The sequence below is a fragment of the Poeciliopsis prolifica genome, unplaced genomic scaffold (genome assembly GCF_027474105.1).
Source record: "Poeciliopsis prolifica strain line A6 unplaced genomic scaffold, Auburn_PproV2 SCAFFOLD003, whole genome shotgun sequence".
In the NCBI taxonomy this organism is placed as follows: domain Eukaryota; kingdom Metazoa; phylum Chordata; class Actinopteri; order Cyprinodontiformes; family Poeciliidae; genus Poeciliopsis; species Poeciliopsis prolifica.
In genome coordinates, this window is record NW_026562378.1 from 9,779,929 (window position 1) to 9,801,213 (window position 21,285).

Genomic DNA, 21,285 nt, shown 5'->3' on the forward strand with positions numbered 1-21,285 from the left:
CATGGTAACCAAACCAAACCTAACACTTCAGGTGTCCAGGTGTGTTCACCTAATCCAGTCTCCACAGCAGACACTGGACAAACATGTACAGGTGGACATACACTAAGCTCTTTCCTCTGCTGCCATCTGTCTGTGTTTGTGCTTGAGCCTCTTTGACTAGCAGGAGGCTACCAACCATGACTGTGTCCACGCTCGCTGATCTGATCCAGTGGACCATTTCCTCCGTCTGCGGCCCAGTACCTCAACAGCATTCTTTCCTTGAAGCACTTCATAAACCGATAAACCTAATTATCGAGTAGCTTTTGAACTCCAACTCAAGTAAACGCAAAAACTATGTCAAGTCAGCTGCATTTCCAGAATTGTGTCAAAATTTAACTGGCCATTCTTATGGAAAACAAAACAGTTTATTAAGATTATAGTGCAAAGAAACACAAAAGCCAAATACATGAAAGGACACCAATAGCGTGAACAAAAATCTGCTCTCCAACTCTCAGCTGTCATTCAGTGGGGTGGTTGGAAAAAGCAGTAAAAATGTTTTACGGGTGCTCATAAATCCCATATCTCAGCATCACAGAATTAGGTCTCAATGTGCGAAAAAAAAAAAAAAAAAGGTCATCGAATGAGAAATGTGGAGAAGATGGAACCATGTGAAAGTCATTAAACAGATTTTTTTTTTTTTTTTTTTTACATACTGTAGTTGTTTGTGCTGCGGAGTTGTGTGCATGTTTACACTGCTAAAGGGAAAAACTTTAAAAGTCATTAGGCAGAAAACAACTAAATCTGTAATAGTTCATTTTAATCAACATGCTACTCTTTGGTTTTATATGCATTTGGAAATTGTCAGGGGAAAAACAAAGCAAACAAACAGATCTAAAACTAGAGCTGCTGGACTCCTTCCGGAAGTTGACCTTCTATACGTGTCTTTGTATCTCTGTGGTCAGAGCGGTGGGTGTTCTGCGATGCTAGGCAACCTCTTTCTCAGCACGACCTCCTGTGACCTGTGCACTATGCTGACCCGACCCATACAGAGGAAAAACTGGTCCAGACAGAAAGGAAAGCTTTTAGGAGGTGACAGGACTCAGAAAGGAAGCTCAGCACTGATATACTGGTCAGAACAAGTGACAGAGAGACAAGCGGGAAACACATGCAAAAATGAATTTGACACAGACCATCAGATATTAGTAGAGTTAGAAACTCATATTACAGGTACGAACAAAATGGACCCACAGATCATGCTGTTTTATATTTCAATTTGTTCCTTTCTTTCACCATTTCAGAAAAGTAAACAAGGTAGCTTAACCATTTCTTTGTGGTTACAGGTCTTTATAACTTGTAGAAGCAAAGTGTCCTAAAATTCTTGACATTTCACATACAGCTTAAGTCAATAAAGTTTTTGTTTTTTTTATTAAATCAATTTTAAGTCTATGTTTTACTCTCTGTGTGGTCAATTATGTTCTGAAAATAAGATGTTATTAGCTAAAAAAATGAAGGTCATCATACTATAAGAAAAAAAAAAGCTTGATTATTTCTACTATGTTTTCATGTTGATTTTGACTGTTTCTTTAACCACTGTGGAGCAGTTCGAGTAAATTTTATGTGAATAAAAATAGACATTGATAAATGTATTAATGCAGGTAGACAGGTGTGGTACATGACCTCTTACACAGATGAGATGAACGTAAAGCCTTGCTCGTTGAAACAAATTCAAACATCTTTCTTGATTATTTTTGATTCCCCTTCCTTCCAAAACACCCCTTCACCTTCCTGTCCTTTGCCCCGGTGACCTGAAAGTGAACTCTGGCACCGAGCTGGAGGTCAGACAAGATATAACCATTCCAGCCAGTGACCAAAATTCACTTCCCATAATTTACCGGCGTTAAAGAATCACACACACGCCCCCAACATGTCCCCACCTCCATCTATACAGGCACCAATTATTGAGTCTGGCCAATCTAACAGGAAGCCATACGTTATCTGAATCATGCAGCATCCCTCAAAATCTGTTAGCGCACACGCACACACACTTTTACACACAGCAGTCCAGCCCCACAAATCTGCCCGCAAAGCTCTACAAATGTGCGCACACAGGGAGAGCAGCTATCTTTCATCAGTGTTTGTGTATATCTGAGATCTGTATCGGTTCCTCCTGATCTCCAGTCATCACTGCGGCTCCTTAATTACACCCTTCATTAACCCACATCAGCTCTCTGCATGTGTGTTACAGCCAGCCTGCGTGCGTGTTTCTGTACGGAGAAACAAAGGTTCCTGGTATTGTGTGGACACATGAAAGAAGCAGCAAGGATGAGAGAAAAAAAACTAGAACATGACAAATGGGAGTGGGTATCGAAGCTCCAAACCAATTTCTAAAACTGCCTTTTTCACAACCAATGTTCGTTTTAAGCCTCTGGGGGAAAGGGATGCCATTGCTACAGTCTCCCTCTCACTTTCTATTTAGATGGGAAAGGAGAGAAAAAGACTCTTTGGCTGGTTTAGCCCGCCAAAGACTGGCACTCCCGAGAGAAAATGGGCAACATCACTTGTCTCTTCACTGTTAACCCCCCACCACCCTACCCCCCACCGCCCGCCCCCAGCACCTTTTTTTCCCCCTCAACACCAATGGCCACAATTGTAACTGCTTTATTACAGACAGCCATTAATTGATGGCGAGGGAAAACATGGAGACAGAGGGAAGTGGCAACGTTTAGTCTCCGAAAGGGGGGAAAAAATAGGTATGAGAGACTTAAACACACGAGGAGAATTGAAGACACCTGGTTCTCGTCAGAGCACCCTTCGCCCAGCCACACACACATACACACACACGCACACATTGAGGTCTGTTAGGATTTATCCTGCTTACATTTCTCCTCTGCTATGCATCATTTCACGTCCACACCCGGCACCTCAACAAAGTGCCCTGCGCTCTCTGCTGCTGCACTCTCACTTTTCCACTTCTTCCTCTTCTACTACTACTACTACTACTCTGCTCATTGTCTTCCCAGCCTCACGCCCACCACCCCCACCCCCTTACGCACGCTCCTCAATGATGGGGCAAACCTAGTCATACCCCCCCTCTCTCTTTTTGCTTTCTTCCATCTCTCTGTCTTCCTCCTTTTCTGCTCAGTTCGTTCTGGGGAGGCAGACAGGCCACATTCCACAGGGAGGCCCAGGCGCCCTTTTCTGACACGTCTCAGCTTTACACCCCTCCCTCATCCCTCTGTTTCTTCTTTCCAGCCCACAAATGCCCCCCGATCCCCATGCTGCCTCTTCACTTGTCCTTTTACCTTCATTTTCTCTGAATGAGGGCCCACGCCAAGTCAGATCGGATGAAAAATCTGTAAGCATGAATTTTAAAGTCTTGATAAAAACTTTCAATTATGATTTCAGTCCAGCCCCATTCTAAGACATGTTCTGGTCTAAAACCATTCCAGTGGCGCTCTCGATGTATGGTTCAGGTTGCCATCCTGCTGAAAAGTGAACTTCTACCACTACCAAGTGTTTTGCAGCTTCAAACAGGATGTCACCATAGTATGATGCTGCCACGTCTGTCTGTCTGTCTGTCTATGCTGGCTGTGATTTCTGTCAGGTTCCCAAGGGCCCTGAGGTAAAGACAGTTTTATGTTCTGCACTGTCTGCAGATCTGTGTGCCTGTGTGCACACTAAAAAACAAGCACTGGTGTGTCTTTTCCGTTCCAGTGCCCATCGGCATGGTGTTTAAGCACAGTGGTTTCCACTGCACCTTCAGGAGAAAGACGTAAGCGTGGTGAAGAAAGTAAGAGACGGAAATATACAATATTTTGTTTATACACAAAGCAAAAAGAGGAAGTTCTCTATGTATTTTTTGTTTAATATTTTTAAAAAAAATTATATAGACTAGAGATAATTTTTTTGGTTTGTAATCGTTTCCTGGAAACCGAAACATTTTTTTTTTCCTATTTAAATGTCACACAGAAGACGTAATTTTTATAGGGTTTTTTTATTGAAGCCTTCACAGTTAAATTGCAAGTGGACAAGAGCTGAAGCAGTAGGGATCGGTTTTTCATTTCAAAACGCTTATTTTCTTTACACAGACCTTAAGCCTCTTGCGTTGATTGATCCCTTCTTGTAAAACATAAAACAGGTTTTATAAAGTCCCGTCATATCATAAATTTGTTCTGTCTTAAAACAGACACAGATTTTGTCATCTCTTAATACGGTTTCAGTGGTTTAGTGTTTACATTTAAATTGAAAGTTTGACTTATTTGATAGTCATCCAAAGAAGAAAATGAAAGATTAATTAAAAAGTCAGCTGGTTGTTCTCCAGAGCAATCCCATCTGTGCTCTTAACTTGCAGGGAGGAAGACAGTTTGACAGGGACACCTGTAATAGCCTTGGAGAAATAAAATAGCACAGACAGGCAATTCCAATGATTATACCATGATCATAGAAAACCCATCCATCACTAAGAATCACTAGGATGTACGTAGATATGAAAAAGTGGTCACATATGTTGTAAAAGCTCACCACGAGAACCCTTAAGATGGGCTGGTGCAAATAGAAATGAGGATCTCTGGCAACCGACTGTGTGTGGATGTAACATTTCATGAACTGAGTGCTGGAATCTGGAGGAAAGGTTGTGCTTGTCTTTTGTGGCTTACAGAAAATAGAAGGAAAAATAAGTCAAGTTAGAGAGGGGAAGAGAAAAAGATGGAAAGTGAGAGGGAGCGATGTTCGTGGTCGGCAACCCGCTCAAAAGAGGAAATACCAGGTGCACACACACACAGGTGCAAAAACACAGAGACCGTAGACGAGTATAAAGACCTGCTTTGTATCAACTAAATGTTTGGTGTTAATCTGTGTGCATTTGTGCATACGTGTGTGTTCTGGAGCTTGCTGAGAAAGCAGGGTGAGGATGCAGTCACGGGGAGAAAGAGGAGGGAGGAGAGGGACGAGAGTGAAGGGCTTCAAGTGTTCTTCACTCACCTAAGGCTCCACCATAATAATTAGAGGGAGTAATTTTAGCTTGGAGGAAACCATTTTTTTTCTCTTCTCTGAGTTTTCTTAACCGAAGACAACGCAGACGGGTTTTAACGAGCCCAGATCTCAGACTGACTCTTTGTAACAAGCAGATGCTAACGTCTAACAAAATATCAGAATAAACTATCATTTCATGCAGTACTAGAACTTGTTCGGCGTGTGCTGATGTTTTTTGATCAGGAAATGGTGAAATCGTTTAAGTCCGTTTTTAGAGTTCCAAAAAAATGACTTTACATGTGGCTCTTGTTGCTTTGTGTGCAAAACAGCCACCATAACTGTAGGGGCAAGTTTTTTCACGTCTTTAACATTTGGAGAGATCTACTTTGACTATTCAATGCACTAATAAGACCAATTAGGAGAATTTTAAAAAGTGAAAGCGTGGTTTTTAAAAAGTAGGTGACTGAACCTGTTTGCGATGCTATTGTTGATATTACTACCAACTACAAGCCTGTCAGAGAAACTTTAATGATTTGTAAAATTTTTATTTTCTTATCTCAGTGTACGTAATGGGTGTCTAAGTTATCTCCTCTGGCATATATACAGGTGTCCCCCTTTTTAGAGTGAATATGACACTTTTTGTAAGCAAATCCAAACATATGCTTCATCTTTTGAATGCAAATCAACAAGAATGAGCAGGTTTCAAACCATGTTTTGGACAAATGACAAATATACATTTCTGTTGATGACACACTTTGGAAAAGTACCATTTGTGTTGCCGTGTGTTTGCATGTTGCACACACACACATACGGGCGTGCGCGTGTGGGATGTGATTTGTGTAATGGCCCAGATCTTTCAGGAAAGCAGTCAGCAGACAGTTATTTGTGTTTTAATGAAAGAATCGGAAACATGGAAAAAAAAAAATAAAGAATGCAAATTCGATCCAAGATATTCCGGGAAAAGTTTTGACACAATGGACAGTGTGAGTCTGAGTCGACACATAAATGTTTGTGCAAGCAAGAGCTGCTCTGACACGCAGGAGAAAAACAGCATTAACTTCTGATGCTTCAAGTTGACGTGTTAAACACAAACAAACACCACTTCATGAATCAGTGGAGGGGGGAAAAAAAATAACAGACAGAGCTTACTCCTACAAGTTGTGACACACAAGTTTACACTCCTTGAGCATCAAAGTGTCCTTGGAGTGTTTTGGTCAGGCAGAGATGTTAAGATAGCTCCTTTCACTTTTGAGATGTTTCCTTCTGTTTTCACGAAATAATATATCAACAGGGATCTTGTGCGCATGCATTTTTATGGTGGACAGAGTCGCAGTGGAATTAGTCGGCACATTGTGAGTGGGAGATTATTAAAGCACTGACAAGCAAAGCTGTGGAAATTTTTTCGCTATTCGCGCAGGAAAGAGGCTGGCCATCCAAATGTTGTCACATCTGCACACAATATCACAGCCTGGTGTGTAGAAGGCATGAGACAGTTTACGCTATGACAAGGCATTAAAAAGTTATGGTTTTCAAGAACATTTATGAATTTTGCGTTTTACTGTTTGTGCGATTTAAAGCGCTTCTAATAATGTTTTCTTCAGCTATAGTTGAAGTTACAAAGTATTGCAGCGTTGGCCGTCCCCCACCTGAGCAAATGTTTAAGTTTTCTGACACCTCTTACAATTTGGAAATATTTAATTAATTCGTCAATGCCTGTCATTAAGTTTGAGAATTAAAAAAAATCCAAACAGTTTTTTAAGTTAAATGATAGGAACCGATCTGCAGTTGTCCCCTAAATTTGAATATTTTGTGGCATTAGTGGCTCTTATTTCACAGTTCACTGATGAACCCAAAACTGCAAGTTACGGACAGCTGGATCAAGGACAATAACTTCATCACATGATCCACATGTTAAATCAGCAGAACAAAACAGCATCCTCTTGTCATGGTTTTTGCTTTTTTTGTGCAGACACAAGTTTCTTTTTTGCTACATCACTGAACGAGACAGAGAGCAGGCACCTGCGGATGTGTGCAGTAGGACGTACAGTGCTGACGGAAAATGCCAAATTCCCATAACGTCATCTGAGTCCATGATACATTAACATGTGTGCCAAGTACAGGAAGGGTGAAGTAATCTGTAAATTTAGAAATGAGCTGGTTCCAGATTCCTACAAACAGCCATGCGTCAAGAGCAGAGCAGCAAAACTTAATTTAACCAGTGATAATTCTGGATTTTCGCTGTAGGTTTTGTATGAAAATAAATATACAAAAACATATCCCAGATGTTGTATTATTTTACTCACGGTGAAAGTGATTACTGTTTTACAAATATTTTGTTTGTTTTAAATTTTTGTGCAATTGTTGTACTGAAAAAGTTCGGTATTTTACTCAAGGTTATCACAACAGTAAACAGACGTGCCCTTGCCTGTTGTGTACAAATTGTTCTGTACAACTTTCTGTGCATAAACATGTTGCACAAGTTACTGATGTTGTAAAAAAAAAAAAGAAAAAAAAAAAGTCTTCTTCCGAACATGGAGTCAAATGCATGCATCTCATATGAACTGAAGCACACACGGAGGCCAACAACAAGCACACACACACACACACACACACACCACACACACACACACACACACACACACACACACCCACACACACACACACGCACACACACATACCTGTTGCTGCTGCAGGTGCAGTAAGTCGACCGGACTGATCTCCCCATTGGTGTCTCCATTGGACCCTCCCTCTCTGCCTCCCCCTCCGTCAGATTGGCTGCTTAGGCTGCTGACTCCATTTTGGTTGGACGGTGTTGTTCGAATGGTCTCAGAGGCTGATTCCACCATCATCACTGGCACCTATGTGGAAAGACGTGAAAGGAGGAAGATCAGACTCAAAGTGATCACAACAGGTTCAGTAAAATGCTTACCTGACTAAACAAGGATAACAGGAAGATTGACAGACATACAGCATGGGATTGTGTGTGATTATCTAATATTTAAAAAGACCTTAGGGGAATAACTTTTCACACACAAGTACATACAAAAAAACACCTTTGGCAGAAACTTTTTTTTTTTTTGTACTCATGTGAATGTGGGTTCCAACACTCATGGATTAGGATCAGATGAGCAGCAAATCTAAACTGACAAGGCTCTTAATACTCCACTATACAGTTAAATAACACACACATTTCTCCAATAATCAGATATGGCATGTGTGCGCTGTGTGCAAGCCGGGATCAGGTTGGTCTTTGAGACAGATCTGTTTGATACACCTTCAGAGGGGCCTCCCTAATTAGATCGTGTTCCCTGCACAAAAACCTGACAAAACGAGCCGTTCCTGAATGTGTTGTTGTTTTTTTTTTTTTTTTGAGAAACAACGCCTCGCAAACACACAGGAGCATTTGCCATCGTTAGGAGCCAAAGCGTGGGAGAGCGGAGACGTACGCACACAGAGCGCACACACACTCACAGCAAAACAAAACAAACCTTCACACAAGAACGCAGGGCTGTGAGCTCCTAATGACGGCCTCTATCTCGTCTTTCTGCCTCATCCAGTTTTGGAAATTAGCGCACACAAGTGCACACTTTTAAAAGGGGAAAGTTCGGCTGCTTTTATTTCAGCTACCTGGAGTGGGTACACAAAACGCCATCGAGGCATTCTACCCGCCTCCTGTGTTGCGACTGTGTGTGATTTTCAGAGGCGTACAAGCCATGCCTTCTGGGGAAACAATAAAAGCCATTTCATGAGAGGATCTAACTTTTCTTTTCCTCTGAGGCAAGAACAGGTGAACCTGTGTGTGTATGTGTGTGTGCATATATATATTTTTTTTCTGTTAGACTGACAGCGGGTGCGGGTGTGAGATTGCTGGTGGCTTTGTTAATGGAATGCTGCCAGATGCTTGCAGACGGACAGGGACCTGAGCATATTAGTGAGTGTGGGATACAAGCATGTGCAGGCAGATGGGCTGGTGGGTGTGCTTGTTAAATGGGCTGCTCTTTCAAAGCACAGAAATACATTTTTCTTGCAGAGGTGGCGTCCTGCTAAGTTGGTAGTTGTATTATTTTCCTAAACCTTTCACATTACCTGATGATCTGTTCTGCTGACTGTTATGAGGAGGTTACACAATAATTTGCAATGCATTTTACTTGAAAATACGAGTCATGGCAATGACTCGAAATGTTATTAATGCATCTCTGACAAAACAAATTTTGCTTTGTGTGTTTTTTTTAACAAGTCTTGCCCAGAAGAAAGTTAAACCACAAGTTCTCTAAAACAGAGTTGTTGCTAATCAAAATATTTTCCAATACTAGATACTGAACTTTCAAGCTTTGTATCTATTGATTTAATATAATGATGTGGTCAACAGTCATCTGTATCCAAGTTTCATCTATTCCACATGTTGTTGAGGTTGACTTTCTAAACTTAATCTTAAGACATCACACTTGCTGATTCAAGATCCACAGTAAAGAGGCTAACTACTGATTCAGACCAAACAACAACAATAAATCCAACAGAAGAAAGCTAAAAAGAATCTGCTGAAAAACTTTCTAACAAGGTTAGAAAGTTTGGATGACCTCCAAGTTTTTTGCAATGAGAAAGTTTCTTAAATCTGATTTATTATCCTGCCAGTAAATGTTGCTCAGCTGAACATTAACCTGACAGTTTCCAGTAGTTCAAACCTTCATCCAGTAAAGGCAGCGCCACCTGACAAATTGCTAATCTAGTGGTGAAGCATAACATTTGCAATGAATGTCTCTCATTCTCTAATTCTGTTTGCTATTTTAACTATCACTGCTAATAAAGAAACTTCCCTTTGCTGCGTCATTCAGGGCAACCCAGCGTGTTTGTGCCAGACCAGAGATAGTGTTCTTGAGTCACTGCCTCCACAACGTCCTGAAACATCTGCTTGACGGTATGCGCCATCACATGGATGCCGCAAAGCCAGCTAACCTTAACACAAGAATGCATTTGTGTGATTGTCTCGGTCAGCAGCTCGGAGGCAAAGTAACTACAACCTTACTTCAGCCACTTGAGACGCCTCAGTGCTTTCAGAAAATCGACAGAGATGGGAAAAAGGGTGCCTAGGTTCTGACTTCAAAGCCTCTTTCATGACATGGTTTTGTAGTGAACACAACTATGAACTACCTCAACCACCATGAGTTGGTTCGCTTGAAATCGCACAATGCGATCAGAGACTAAGTGAGCATGTACATCGTGAAGCTGAGATTGTGGAATCAAATTGGCACGGCTTACAAATTGTGGCCTCCTCCTGCAAAGGATTTTCCCAAAGCTCTGTGCTGTTTTGCACTCTTCACTGTTCAAATCCAATACTTTGAATCCTAGCAAAGTTGTTAAGCGCTATCCTTAGCATGTTATTGTCTTGATCAAATTCTGCTGATCAAAGTGCTTGAACACTGGAAGATAATACGCTGCATCTGTTTAGTCTCAACCAGCACACTAAAAAGCAGCTGTTGCTCTCTTTCCCGTCTGAAATGTCATCCTTGTTTAGCAATCTCATATTAAACCTCCTTGTTCATCGTGATAACAGGTTTAGTACTCCCTCTGGACGTGTTCCAGGGGGGTAACATTGGTGAAGCTATTTCAACCGTCCAGGTCCCTTCAGTTGATCCAGCAGTGTAATAAATATGTGCAGATCACCAAACAAAAACTTATTTCTGAAAGAAGCCTAAGTGTTGTGCGGAAAATGCTGTTGTATTCCCAGTATCAATACTTCTGAGAATTCAGGGTTGAGAAGTGAAGTCTTATTGCGACATTTGAGGTTAGTCACTTAATGTTTTACCTCACTCCTCTTCTTATTCGCCTCCATCCCATCCACTTCCTCTTTCCTCCAGACCTCTCATGGGTCAAATTACTCCCTGAGGTAATATTATGAAACGAGGCATAGCGCTGAGTGATCAGCACATCTTGCCACACAGTCCACTGACTTTGCACTGCAGTGGAAACTCTTCACATCATCACACATTTCACCAAGCATGAATCACCAGGCTGCTATCTAGCCTACGCTAAACTGAGCAGTCCTGTAATGTACTGTACACCCATCTGCTTCTTACTCTTCGTCATTGACCTTATTAGCAGTGAAGACGAGGCAGATAAAGAGACGGAGCTCACAGGTGGACAAGGACCTAATGGGAAAGCGGGGTATGTGCACAGCTCACGCCCTGCTTTCGCACCCAGTCACTATGGGGCTGTGCTCGTCGAAAGGGTGTGTACTTTGTCATATCCTGTAATGGGTGTATATAAGCTGGTGTAATGGAGGTCGGGAAAAAGGCAGGGGCATAAATCTACCCTGAAGTCTTTGATTAAGGTTATGATACACACATACACACACACAGAGACAGCTTTAAGTGTTTCTGGCAGTGAAGAGGAGCTACCCGTGCAGAGGCCTGCCTCAACCCGCCGTCACTCTTTCTGCATGTCTTTTTCTCGCACTTTCAATCTCCCCACATGCTAAAACCCCTCTCTCTCTCTTTTGAGCTGAACCCCTGACCTGAGAGTGTGTGTGGAGAGACATTCCCACTACCCCGAGGGGACTGAGCGAGGGAGGGGCACAGATCAGAGAGATAAAGAATGTTTGGAGGAGAGGGAAATAAAAGGCCTTTTTTGCCTTTTAATTGGGATAGCGAAGACAAGAAGTGAAATGGGACTCAACATGTTTCTGATGACTCTGGCATATGCATGCGTGTGTGTGTGTGTGTGTGTGTGTGTGTGTGTGTGTGTGTGTGTGTGTGTGTGTGTGTGTGTGTGTGTGTTTGTCCAGGAGGCTGACATCTACCTTTGTACTGTAATGGATTAGCTCACAGCAAGCACAGAGTGCATGTGTTTATATGTGCATCTGTCGTGATTGATGAGCGGGAGAGGAATTAGGATGAGTCCTGTTAAGACACGCTGCTTGTTCAGAAGTTCCCGAAAATTTTAGCACTATTAATAATCAGAACTCATCGCTCCCACTTCTTCCCACTGCTGCTCGCCCTGGGTGTTTAGAGTTCAAACAAGCCGAGCCAAATGCCTAGTGAGCCAGCTCACCGTTGCAGACGCTGGCTTTGTCCGAGGGATTGGCCCTGTCAGATTCCTCTTGGTCACTGCTTGTCAGCCACGGAAAGCCAGACCAGATTTACTTTTTTTGGTGCGCAAGGGGGGAGCGAGTTGTATACAGCTTGTATTTATGTGTGCATCTGTGTTTACAGCAGCTTAGCGAGATAATAAGTCTTTATCATGTTATGCCTCATGTGGGAATATTTGCAGCAGTCCCAGAACGCCTGTTCTGTTTCCTCTGCCTTGCATCAGCTCACAGGAACGCTGCTTATTAGGCAAAGAACTGAGAGAATAAGACTGGGAGGGAGGGCACGCACGGGAGGGGAAGAGGGTGGCAGGGTACAGGAAAAAAATGTCTGTGCCAGTATCTACACTCTGTCATCCATTGACTTTAATCTGACTATTGAATTATCTTTCCTGCACTCTGTTTGCTGACTTTCTCCCCTATGGTTACGGTAGCTGGTTCAACCCTGGAAAACATTAAAGTCTTCAAACCTAAAATAGAATCCACATAGGTTATTCCTATCATCTTTGTTAGTTCAATCAATATTTGTGAACAAGAGAGAAAAACTCTCCTAGAGACGGCATATCAGAGAGGTGGGAGCCTAACCTGTTTTGTAATCAGGCAGCAGAATCCTGGGGAGCCTCTGTTGACTTGTGAATTTATAAAGTATTTGGTTTACTCGTCGAGTGATGGAAGTTTTCTCCAGCTATAGGGAGCCTAGACTAATGTGTTACCGTCCTTCATCCCTTTTCTGCACAGTACCAGAAAACTGTCTGTAAGCAGAATCCTGTTTATAGACATATTTGGCAATATTCTGTGGTCCAGAACAACCCAAACAGCCATGGTGTGTACGCACATAGCACTCTTGTCAATGTCAGGCCATTTTAAAACTGCAGCTAAAAAGATACAAGATCCTTATAAGTTGACTGTTGTTTCAACCCAACAAGGTATTTCATAACCAGCAATAGTCATACTAAAGGGTATTCATATTTTGTCTAATCTTAATATATTTTTTTAAATGCTAGTAAAGGTAGCAGTCTTTTATTCTGCAACAGATAAATTATATAGATGTTTTTATTATGACTAATCAGCGCTGCTGCTCCCCCAAAACCTGCTGTAAACTGCTGGCCAGCTGGGTAAAACTAGGTTTGTACACTTTTCTTGTGCTTACAAGAAAGACTAGATTTGGCAATATCCTCCAGTTGTGAAAACATGGACGGTGGGTGTGGAAACAAACTACAGGAGCACAACTGATCACTCTTTGTATAGAGAGGCTGCTTTCAAACTACGTTTAGTGAGCAAAAACATGAATGCCTGTTACGAAGTGAACTGCCGGTCGATCACCTGAAAAGATAACCCCACTGTTTATCCAGATATTATAAGATTGTTATATTTGTGTTATTGTACAGCAGTAGTTTTCTCAGTTTTAAATGCAAACAACTATATAACGTTAAATATTTATATAATTTACAAAAGATTTACCAAAGATTTATTGAGCCTAACTTGATGGGGATTTATTTCATTATAAGTAGCACTCACAATTAAAATACATCCCTATAAAATGTGTCTCTTACTCCAGAAAAAGTCCATATTTAGTATCAGTTAGGCAGCATTAGGATTTGTAAAAAGTGTCAAAGTATTAGGGGCTCCGCTTTTTATTTATGGTTTTGACAGGGACATGAGCTTTGACATGAAGACAAACTGTAATGTAGCAAACACAAGTTCCACACCCATATTCTCACACTGCAGCTCTTCAAATCTGGCAAAGATCCCCGTGCTACATAAACCAGGACGTTGGCCCTGAGGGTGCATGATTAAACCCCAAACCCAGGATAAAACCCCACCGACCAGATCTGGGCTCTCATGTCCCCATCAGTCGTCTTTTACGTTTACATTTAAGACAAACAAGAAAAACTGAGAAAAAAATAGAAATATCTTGAACAGTGACTTGCATTCTGGCATAGAAAACAATAAATAAGTTATTTATTCCTCTGTCTACAAAGACATGTTGAAAGGATTTGCTTAAAACACACAATCACATAGTTTTCCCTATATTTTTCAATGAAGAGCTGTAAGCATTCAGTGCAATAACTAACATATACTGCTTCATCTCTTTTGTCTGGGGATGATAAAAAAAAAAAAGTGTGGTACTTTTGAGCTTCAAAGCCATGAAAAATAGAAGGACGGAGGATGGCGAGACATTTTATCAAAAACGATGCACCAAACTACGACAGACAAGTTTGCAGCAGAAAACCAGACCGGACAAGTCAGGAAAACGTTCACACAGAGCTAAAGTCAGCTGCTAACAGCATTCCCTCAGGCCTCTTTGGCTTCGAGCCATCGCTAGCATGTTGGCTAACAGCATCTAGCTAATGCTAGGTGTCTACGGCTCCCCTGGCCCGACTCCAGCGCTAACAGGTGAACTCCATTATTCTAGACAAATAGTTAGCAGAGAGCCCGTATCTACAACAGGCTGCCTGGACGGTTATAAAGAGCGTTGACAACCTAGAAGGAGGAAATAGTGGCTATAGCCTCCAGGTATGACCTCGAGTGTGCTGTGCAGCTGCCTATAAAGGCTTTTGTGTTGGTGAGTGGAGAGAAAAAAGCAGTGATTGTGATGATCTCTTTTCTCAGGCAAACAAAGGTTTGTTTGTTTGTTTCAGTAACTGCCACATGACAATTTGACTCAACTGGAAAAATGAATCAGGGCGGAGGCGGCCTATGTCACTCAGTGACAACCTCATCAAGGATAGTGAAGAAATAAACTGCTTTTCTGCTAAAGAAACTGGATGTTCAGAGAATCCCATTTCCACTAATGTTAATGGGAAGTTGAGTGGAAGGACAAGCTGTCTCAGAAAAAGACAGAAAAACGACATAGTAAAAGACTGCAGTTTTCATGAGATTGTGGAGCAAAGCCCATTCAAGAGCTTAGGTAGTGACGTGTCCACTGTCGGTGACGATTTGACGAATTGTGTCACCTGCTGGTGTTGGTCCACTGTGTTAACTCGACTCCCGGTTTAATCATTTGTGCTGGATTGGCCTGTTATCAAAAGCACAGAGGATCTATGGAGTGCTTGCATGAGGAAGATGAGAGTCACCTAAATCAACAATGCAGAAAGCTGCTATTAAAGCAGCCTGGGATTCCTTAATGGAAGCCCAGGGCCACAGGTTTATACACTGCATAAGAACTATAGTACATAGTTTGCATTAAATCTTATTTTGGTTTTACTTGGTAATAATATTCTTAGAAGCTAAATGGCAGCAGATTTAGGCAACAGGCTAAATGTGCCAATGGCTTGTCAGTAGTCGTAACACTACATCTGATCTATACTATATACATATAAGCTTAACTTTCTTTTTAAACTGAATTATTGAAATGAATTAACTTTTCTGTGATATTATAACTTTTATTGATGTACAGTACAATACCATATTTGTACCCTCTCCCCTTCCTCCTAGGCATGCATCTTTGTTTGCTCTTGCATGTGTGAACTGTGAGCCTGCTTCGGCCGCCTGCACCTCTTTGAAGACAAAGTCCCTGTTTACAGAGCCCATAAAGATTAGCCTCCCTCAGTCAGGTGGGTTCTGGAGCCATAGGTAAACACACAACGCATTCCGCACCGGTGAGATCGCTCCGTATGCCTGCGCACGTGTGTGTGTGTGTGTGTGTGTGTGGTGTGTGTGTGTGTGTGTGTGTGTCTGTGTGTGTGTCTGTGTATATGACCGGGGCAAACATCCACTCCTGCCTTCACCCTGACCGTTACTTTAGAGTGCAGTAAGTGATTTACCAGCTCGCAGACTGCCGTCTGTTCGAAAAATGCTGGAGACAGACACAAAGATACACACAAATATTTGTAGAGGGAGCAGACTTCATGCACACCTCATTTATCTGGAAATCGCACATTGTACATTCTTAAAGAGGTAAAGCACAGTTGTGACTCACATTTGCAAGTTGGAAATTAACCTGCCCTCAAAGGGGTAAAAAAAACAAAAAAAAACCTGTTTTCACCTTAATTTCTCAGCTAGCGGAGACAGAGGTCGGCTGCAGCGTCAAATATTGCTAAGTCCGTATTTAACATGGAAGTACAGAGGTGAGGAGGAATGCAGGGCAAGAAGTGGAAGAGCTGTTTAAAAAGGCAATGTGCCTTTATTTGGATCTAAAACCAGCTAGAGCGCCACAGAGCAATTAGCAGCAGAATCCTATGAGAGCTCTTTATTAGAATGACCTTCACTGAGAGGAGGTGGGGGCCAGGGAGTGGGGAGGAAACACAGGAAGACGATGGAAAATTTGGAGAAAAACAGAAGAAGAAAGTCATTGGGGAAACATATGCCTGATATGAAGGTAAAATGGATGAATAAACCTTGGAGCTTCATCAAGATTGATTGTAATGAAACATTTTCAAAATTATGACAGTATGATTTCATCATGTATCATGGTGTTTACATAAAAATATGAATATAAAGCAGGATCACGGGTATTTTCTTTTCTCTAAATGTAACATTTTTTACCACTGCTTTTAAATTTAGGAGTAAATTTAAAGTGCTCATGTTTTCATTTCCAATGGTCTTTTTACGATAACGTAAGCAATTAGCCTGGGTATCTGCTGTTGTAGGGCCCACAGACTGCTAATAAACAGAAATGCTGTTTGTAGATATTGATATTTTCTGTGATGGGAAATGTTTTAAAACAGCTGAAGTAAGAAAAAAGTAGTGCCATTTCAGCGACTTGACTGGTTATGTGAAAACATGGCGGACAAAGCTGCACTATGCAATGTTTCATGCTGCCAAAGAAAATGCCAGTTACTCCGTAATAATAGCATGATTGAAAAAATGTGAAGCTTTGAAATTAAAATCATAGTAACATTGCTATCATATGCTTATTCTTTCTATTCTCTGCTAAAATTGTTGCTCTATCACAGCCTAAATGACTTGTAAGTCGTTTTACTTCTCACAGGAGGAATAGAGCTCCATGTCTTTGCAGGTATATGTGAGAAAAGGACTCCCTCCACCTAATATTTAACAAGGAAGTGATCTACTGCTAAATCAGATTTTCTACTATTGTCATTGAGAACATCACCCAGTTTTTACATTTAATTAAATGGGATAAAAACTGAGGAAGAAATAGATAAAAAAAAAAAGGAACGTATCATATGAAGTGGTAAATGTGCCAATGGTTGCCTTTAGCAGAGAAATAATTTCATTTATGATCAGAATTTGCATTACAAGGCAGATGGAATGATTTAATAACACCTGGAAAATGGGCAACAGCAACTTTCAATAATAAAGAGTGACAATGGGTTTAAAAATAGTGCTTTAAAAAAATAAATAAATATCAAAGTGGACATGATATAATTTTATACATCGGCTTTCAAGTCGGGCACTTCGCATTTCCTAGTTAATTAATAGATTGGATCAGAGCGAGTTTAATCAAATATAATTGAATAAGTCCACAGTTTAAAAAAAAAAAGAAAGAAAAAAAAAACAGGCCAGACTTTAAAGGAGACATGCAGAGAGAATGATAGCATGTCCAGTTCTCAAATTAATTGAATTTTAGTACTTTTGAACTTGGTCCAAGCTGTTACAGAGGTAATTAATTCGTATCCTATCCAAAAGTGCTAAAACAAGATGATATCCGTAGGCATTATGTAGGGATGAGCACGGAAACAAAGTTTTTTTTTTTTTTTTTTTTTTGGTGGTGGAAGGGAGGAGGGGGAACAATGTAATAAAAATAAACACTGTTGTCTGCCAATGACAGCCCTTATAATATATTGCAGATTGTTGTTAGTTTTATGTTCTTTTCACCCCTTTTCTCCTTTTGTCTTACAGGCCAAAACTAAAACATTAATAATTTCTCAGGCAGTTCTCATTGTATTAAAAAATGTCTCCTTTATAATTTATCAGAGAAAGAAAAATCTTTGTTATAGTGACAAGCGTGCTAATTAATAGAAGTAGAAGGAACATTGAGAGAGTTCATACTAATTTGGAACATGCTAATATTAATAGAATAATTTATGGTGTAGTATAAATAAATTACTAGGGTAATGCGTTTGAAAAAGGAATGCCTTCAGTTCAATTTTGGAAAAAAAGAGTGAAAAAAATTGTCTGGCTCTTGGACAGGGGCATTAATAAGAGAGCTATTTCACCAGAGCAGAAAAAGGAAGAGACAAACTAAACATGCTCCGTTCACTTTTAAAATGCATCAATATTTCAGTCTGTTAATGAAAATTGGATGAAGAACACTTGTATTTTCCCGCCTTGTTATTTTCATTTGGAGTTAAAGGACTTGTTTAGTGGTGAATTTGTGCGGAATCTGCAAAAGGGTGCTGCATATTTTATTTTATTTATTTATTTATTTCCAGTTTTTAAAGAAGCTATTCTCTTTGGCTTTATGTAAACTAAAAGCTACATGCCAGGCAGGCTTCAAGACAGGCGGGTAAAACAAAAAGGAAGAGAGAAGTGGACTGGGTCATTACCGTCCTTATTACTCCTCATTAAAACACACCCATCACAGAGACATTTTCTGCGCACGTGTCCGAATGCGTGCGCGTGCACGTCCCCGGTGTCCCTGAAGCGCACGTGTGCGTCCCCGTGCAGAAGTGACAAAAAAAAAAAAAAAAAAGAACAATATAATTGGAGAAATGTACGCAGTAATAATAGGTATTCACAAAATGATAATTCATATTAAACAGAGTGCACAAAGTCAGCCTCATTTGCATGTTTTAGATTATATGCATTTCAAAAGTAATTTCCGCAGGGCATATGAATGACATTAATTCCCGAGCGGGTTCTGCTATAGACCTCAAACTATCAAACACTCAAACATTTAACAGATGAAAAAAAGAGGGAGCTGGTGCCTCGGCAAGGGGAGATTTCAAGGTTAAAGTATCTGAATGTTAATTTTTAACTTCTGTCTTGTGTTTTTTTTTTAAGTCGCTCCACAGAAAACTAAGAGTTCCCTTACTCAAAAGTGTTTTTTTTTTTACTTCTTCTTCCTCTCGTTATTTCTCAGCCGTTAAAGTGAGCGTGTTTCCCATACCAGTCAGTTTAGGACACCTTCCCTCCCAATCAGCCACCGTTTTCTCGCTTATACAGCACTCAGGTTTGTCTGGCCTGACACACACTGAGTCATGTGAAGGTTCCACTCCACAAGCAGACTGGCCCAGTCCAGCAGAGAGAAGGAGAAGAACAGTAGTCCAACGTTAGGTAACACAAGACTGAGGAGAGAGGGAGCGCTGAGAAAAAGAATGTGGTGACGGGAGACAGCGGGATCCCTCTCCTCGTCTTTTTGTTCGGTGAAAGCGAGCTCTGGGCAGGAAACGGGCTTGATGAGTGTGTGATTCCAACGGAAAACTCGAATTCCACGGACGACATTCTTTTCTCATTAGGGAATCTGGATTGCAGACGCTCTCCAGCGCTGGTGTGTCAGACGGAGACAATGTGTGCTGTTATCCACCTGTTATCCTGACAAGGATTTGGCAAAGGCGCAGATACGTAGCCAGAGAAAAGAGGGAAAGAAAGAGCAAAAGAAAGGGGCCCGGCGTGTCTGCGTCTTGTTTGTGGTTTGTCTTCATCTGTAAACAGAGCTGCTGCCGCTGTGAGCGAGTTAACATGTCATTATCTCATTACGAATTGATGGCTTCAGAGCAGGGGATTCAAGCTGGTTTGTTTGTGAGCGCTCGGTGACTGATGCTAAGCAAACACAACAACCACAAAACATACATACACCGGCAGATGAGAAGAAAACTCCAGCAAACAAACACACCCACACTGTTTAATAGTTTCTCTCTGAGCATACTCTAATTTAAAGAGAAGAAATTGAGCAAGATGAGCGTTTGTCCTTCTTCAGCTTTTCTATAATCGTTCTTATTTGAGTGACTGTCAATCCTTTACGTGTCACTTGAGAGTGATAAATGCTTCATGAACACGTAAACATTTGCAAAGAAATTGTCTGATAGGTGAAATCAGATCATTTTTCTTTTGCCTCTTTCTTGGTTCCAGAGACTGTTCAGAAACTCAAAAATACAACTGGCTGGGAGGAGAGAAGCTTCAGAGGTAACTATTTTCAGTATCAGAAGTTAAATGCAATTCAGAGTTCTAGGAATCCTTCAGCAAGTAAACCGAAATGTTATTGGTTCATTCAGGCTGCGAGAGAGAGCACGGCTTTCAGCAAGTAACAGGAAGGTTGAACGGAGTAGCACAAAGTTGCTTTATTTTATCCCTTTGAGTTTTCAACCTCCTTATGAGCAGGAACAAGCTGGGCCTGGAAATCATGGCAGACATGTCAAAATTAGGCAAGGATCTACATTCTATAGGAAAAACATTGAATGATGTTTTAATAATTATAGCCGAAACGATTGCTAATATAGGACGTTAAGGCCAGTTTGAAATGTCAAAAAACATCATGATATTTTAAAAAATGAATAAAACCCTGTTTCACAGCCACTGCTCTCTAGCAGCACTGCTACGGCCAATTCTAAGCTGGTTTATCTTTAATTTATTCAAATTCAAAGAACTAAGAGTGTATATGGGAGAACACCTAGAGAAAAAAACTCATTTTGGGAGGCCAAGGAAACATTCGTTTCTCTCACATGATAAATTCCTCCTTTCTTTTTTTTTTCTTACCCTTTTTCATTTCTTTCCCAGCCAGTCATAACAGATCTGTTCATCTGAGAAAGATGACAGCAGAAAGAAAAGAGGATTAAATCCTAAAGACACGGACCAATTTACTGTGCCACAGGGCAGCTGTGGGGCGCAAGTATTGAACAGGGTCTGTCTGTCTTAACAAAATGACCATCAGGGTGCAGCGTTCTCCGCTGGTCCACTCTGCCTCATCGATGCTGCGCTGCTCTGTCCATTCAACAGCAAAGAGCCTTCCTGCGGCTGCAGCGCGGCTCCGGATCAATGTCATGAGGAAATGCAGACAAACTGCTGCTAAACAGACCGGCCCCTGCCTGGAAGGCTCACGTTGCTTCCAGCTCCCCCTGGTTCAGATCGTTCCTCTAATGGAGGCCTCCGCTGAGGCCCCCGAGGGCCCCCTAACCAGCGAAAACAGGCCCCTAAGGATTCACTCCCTCCTCCTTTTCTTTTTGTTATCTGCTCATCCCTCAATCGTTTTCCGTCCACAAAGCGATATCGATCTCATCCTGTTTAATCAGAAGTGTTGACTTGTGCTCGTGTGCCCGCAGCTTCACTGCGAAAGCCAAATCTGTGTATTTTAGTCACTTACTGCAAAAGTCAGCCTGACTATTTGGGGTAGCAAAAAATAAAAAAATAGA

At 41.2% G+C, this 21,285-nt stretch overlaps 1 protein-coding gene across 3 annotated transcripts in view; it reads right to left on the bottom strand.

The window, feature by feature from the left end:
* foxp4 (forkhead box P4) overlaps nt 1–21,285 on the bottom strand; it is a 107,532-nt gene that overhangs the window by 59,109 nt on the left and 27,138 nt on the right. For all 3 annotated transcript variants that reach the window (XM_055027590.1, XM_055027589.1, XM_055027588.1), the window contains exon 2: nt 7,629–7,808. In XM_055027590.1, the coding sequence (XP_054883565.1) occupies nt 7,629–7,799 (171 nt within the window). In that variant the 5' untranslated portion in view covers nt 7,800–7,808. The remainder of the gene's footprint in view (nt 1–7,628; nt 7,809–21,285) is intronic.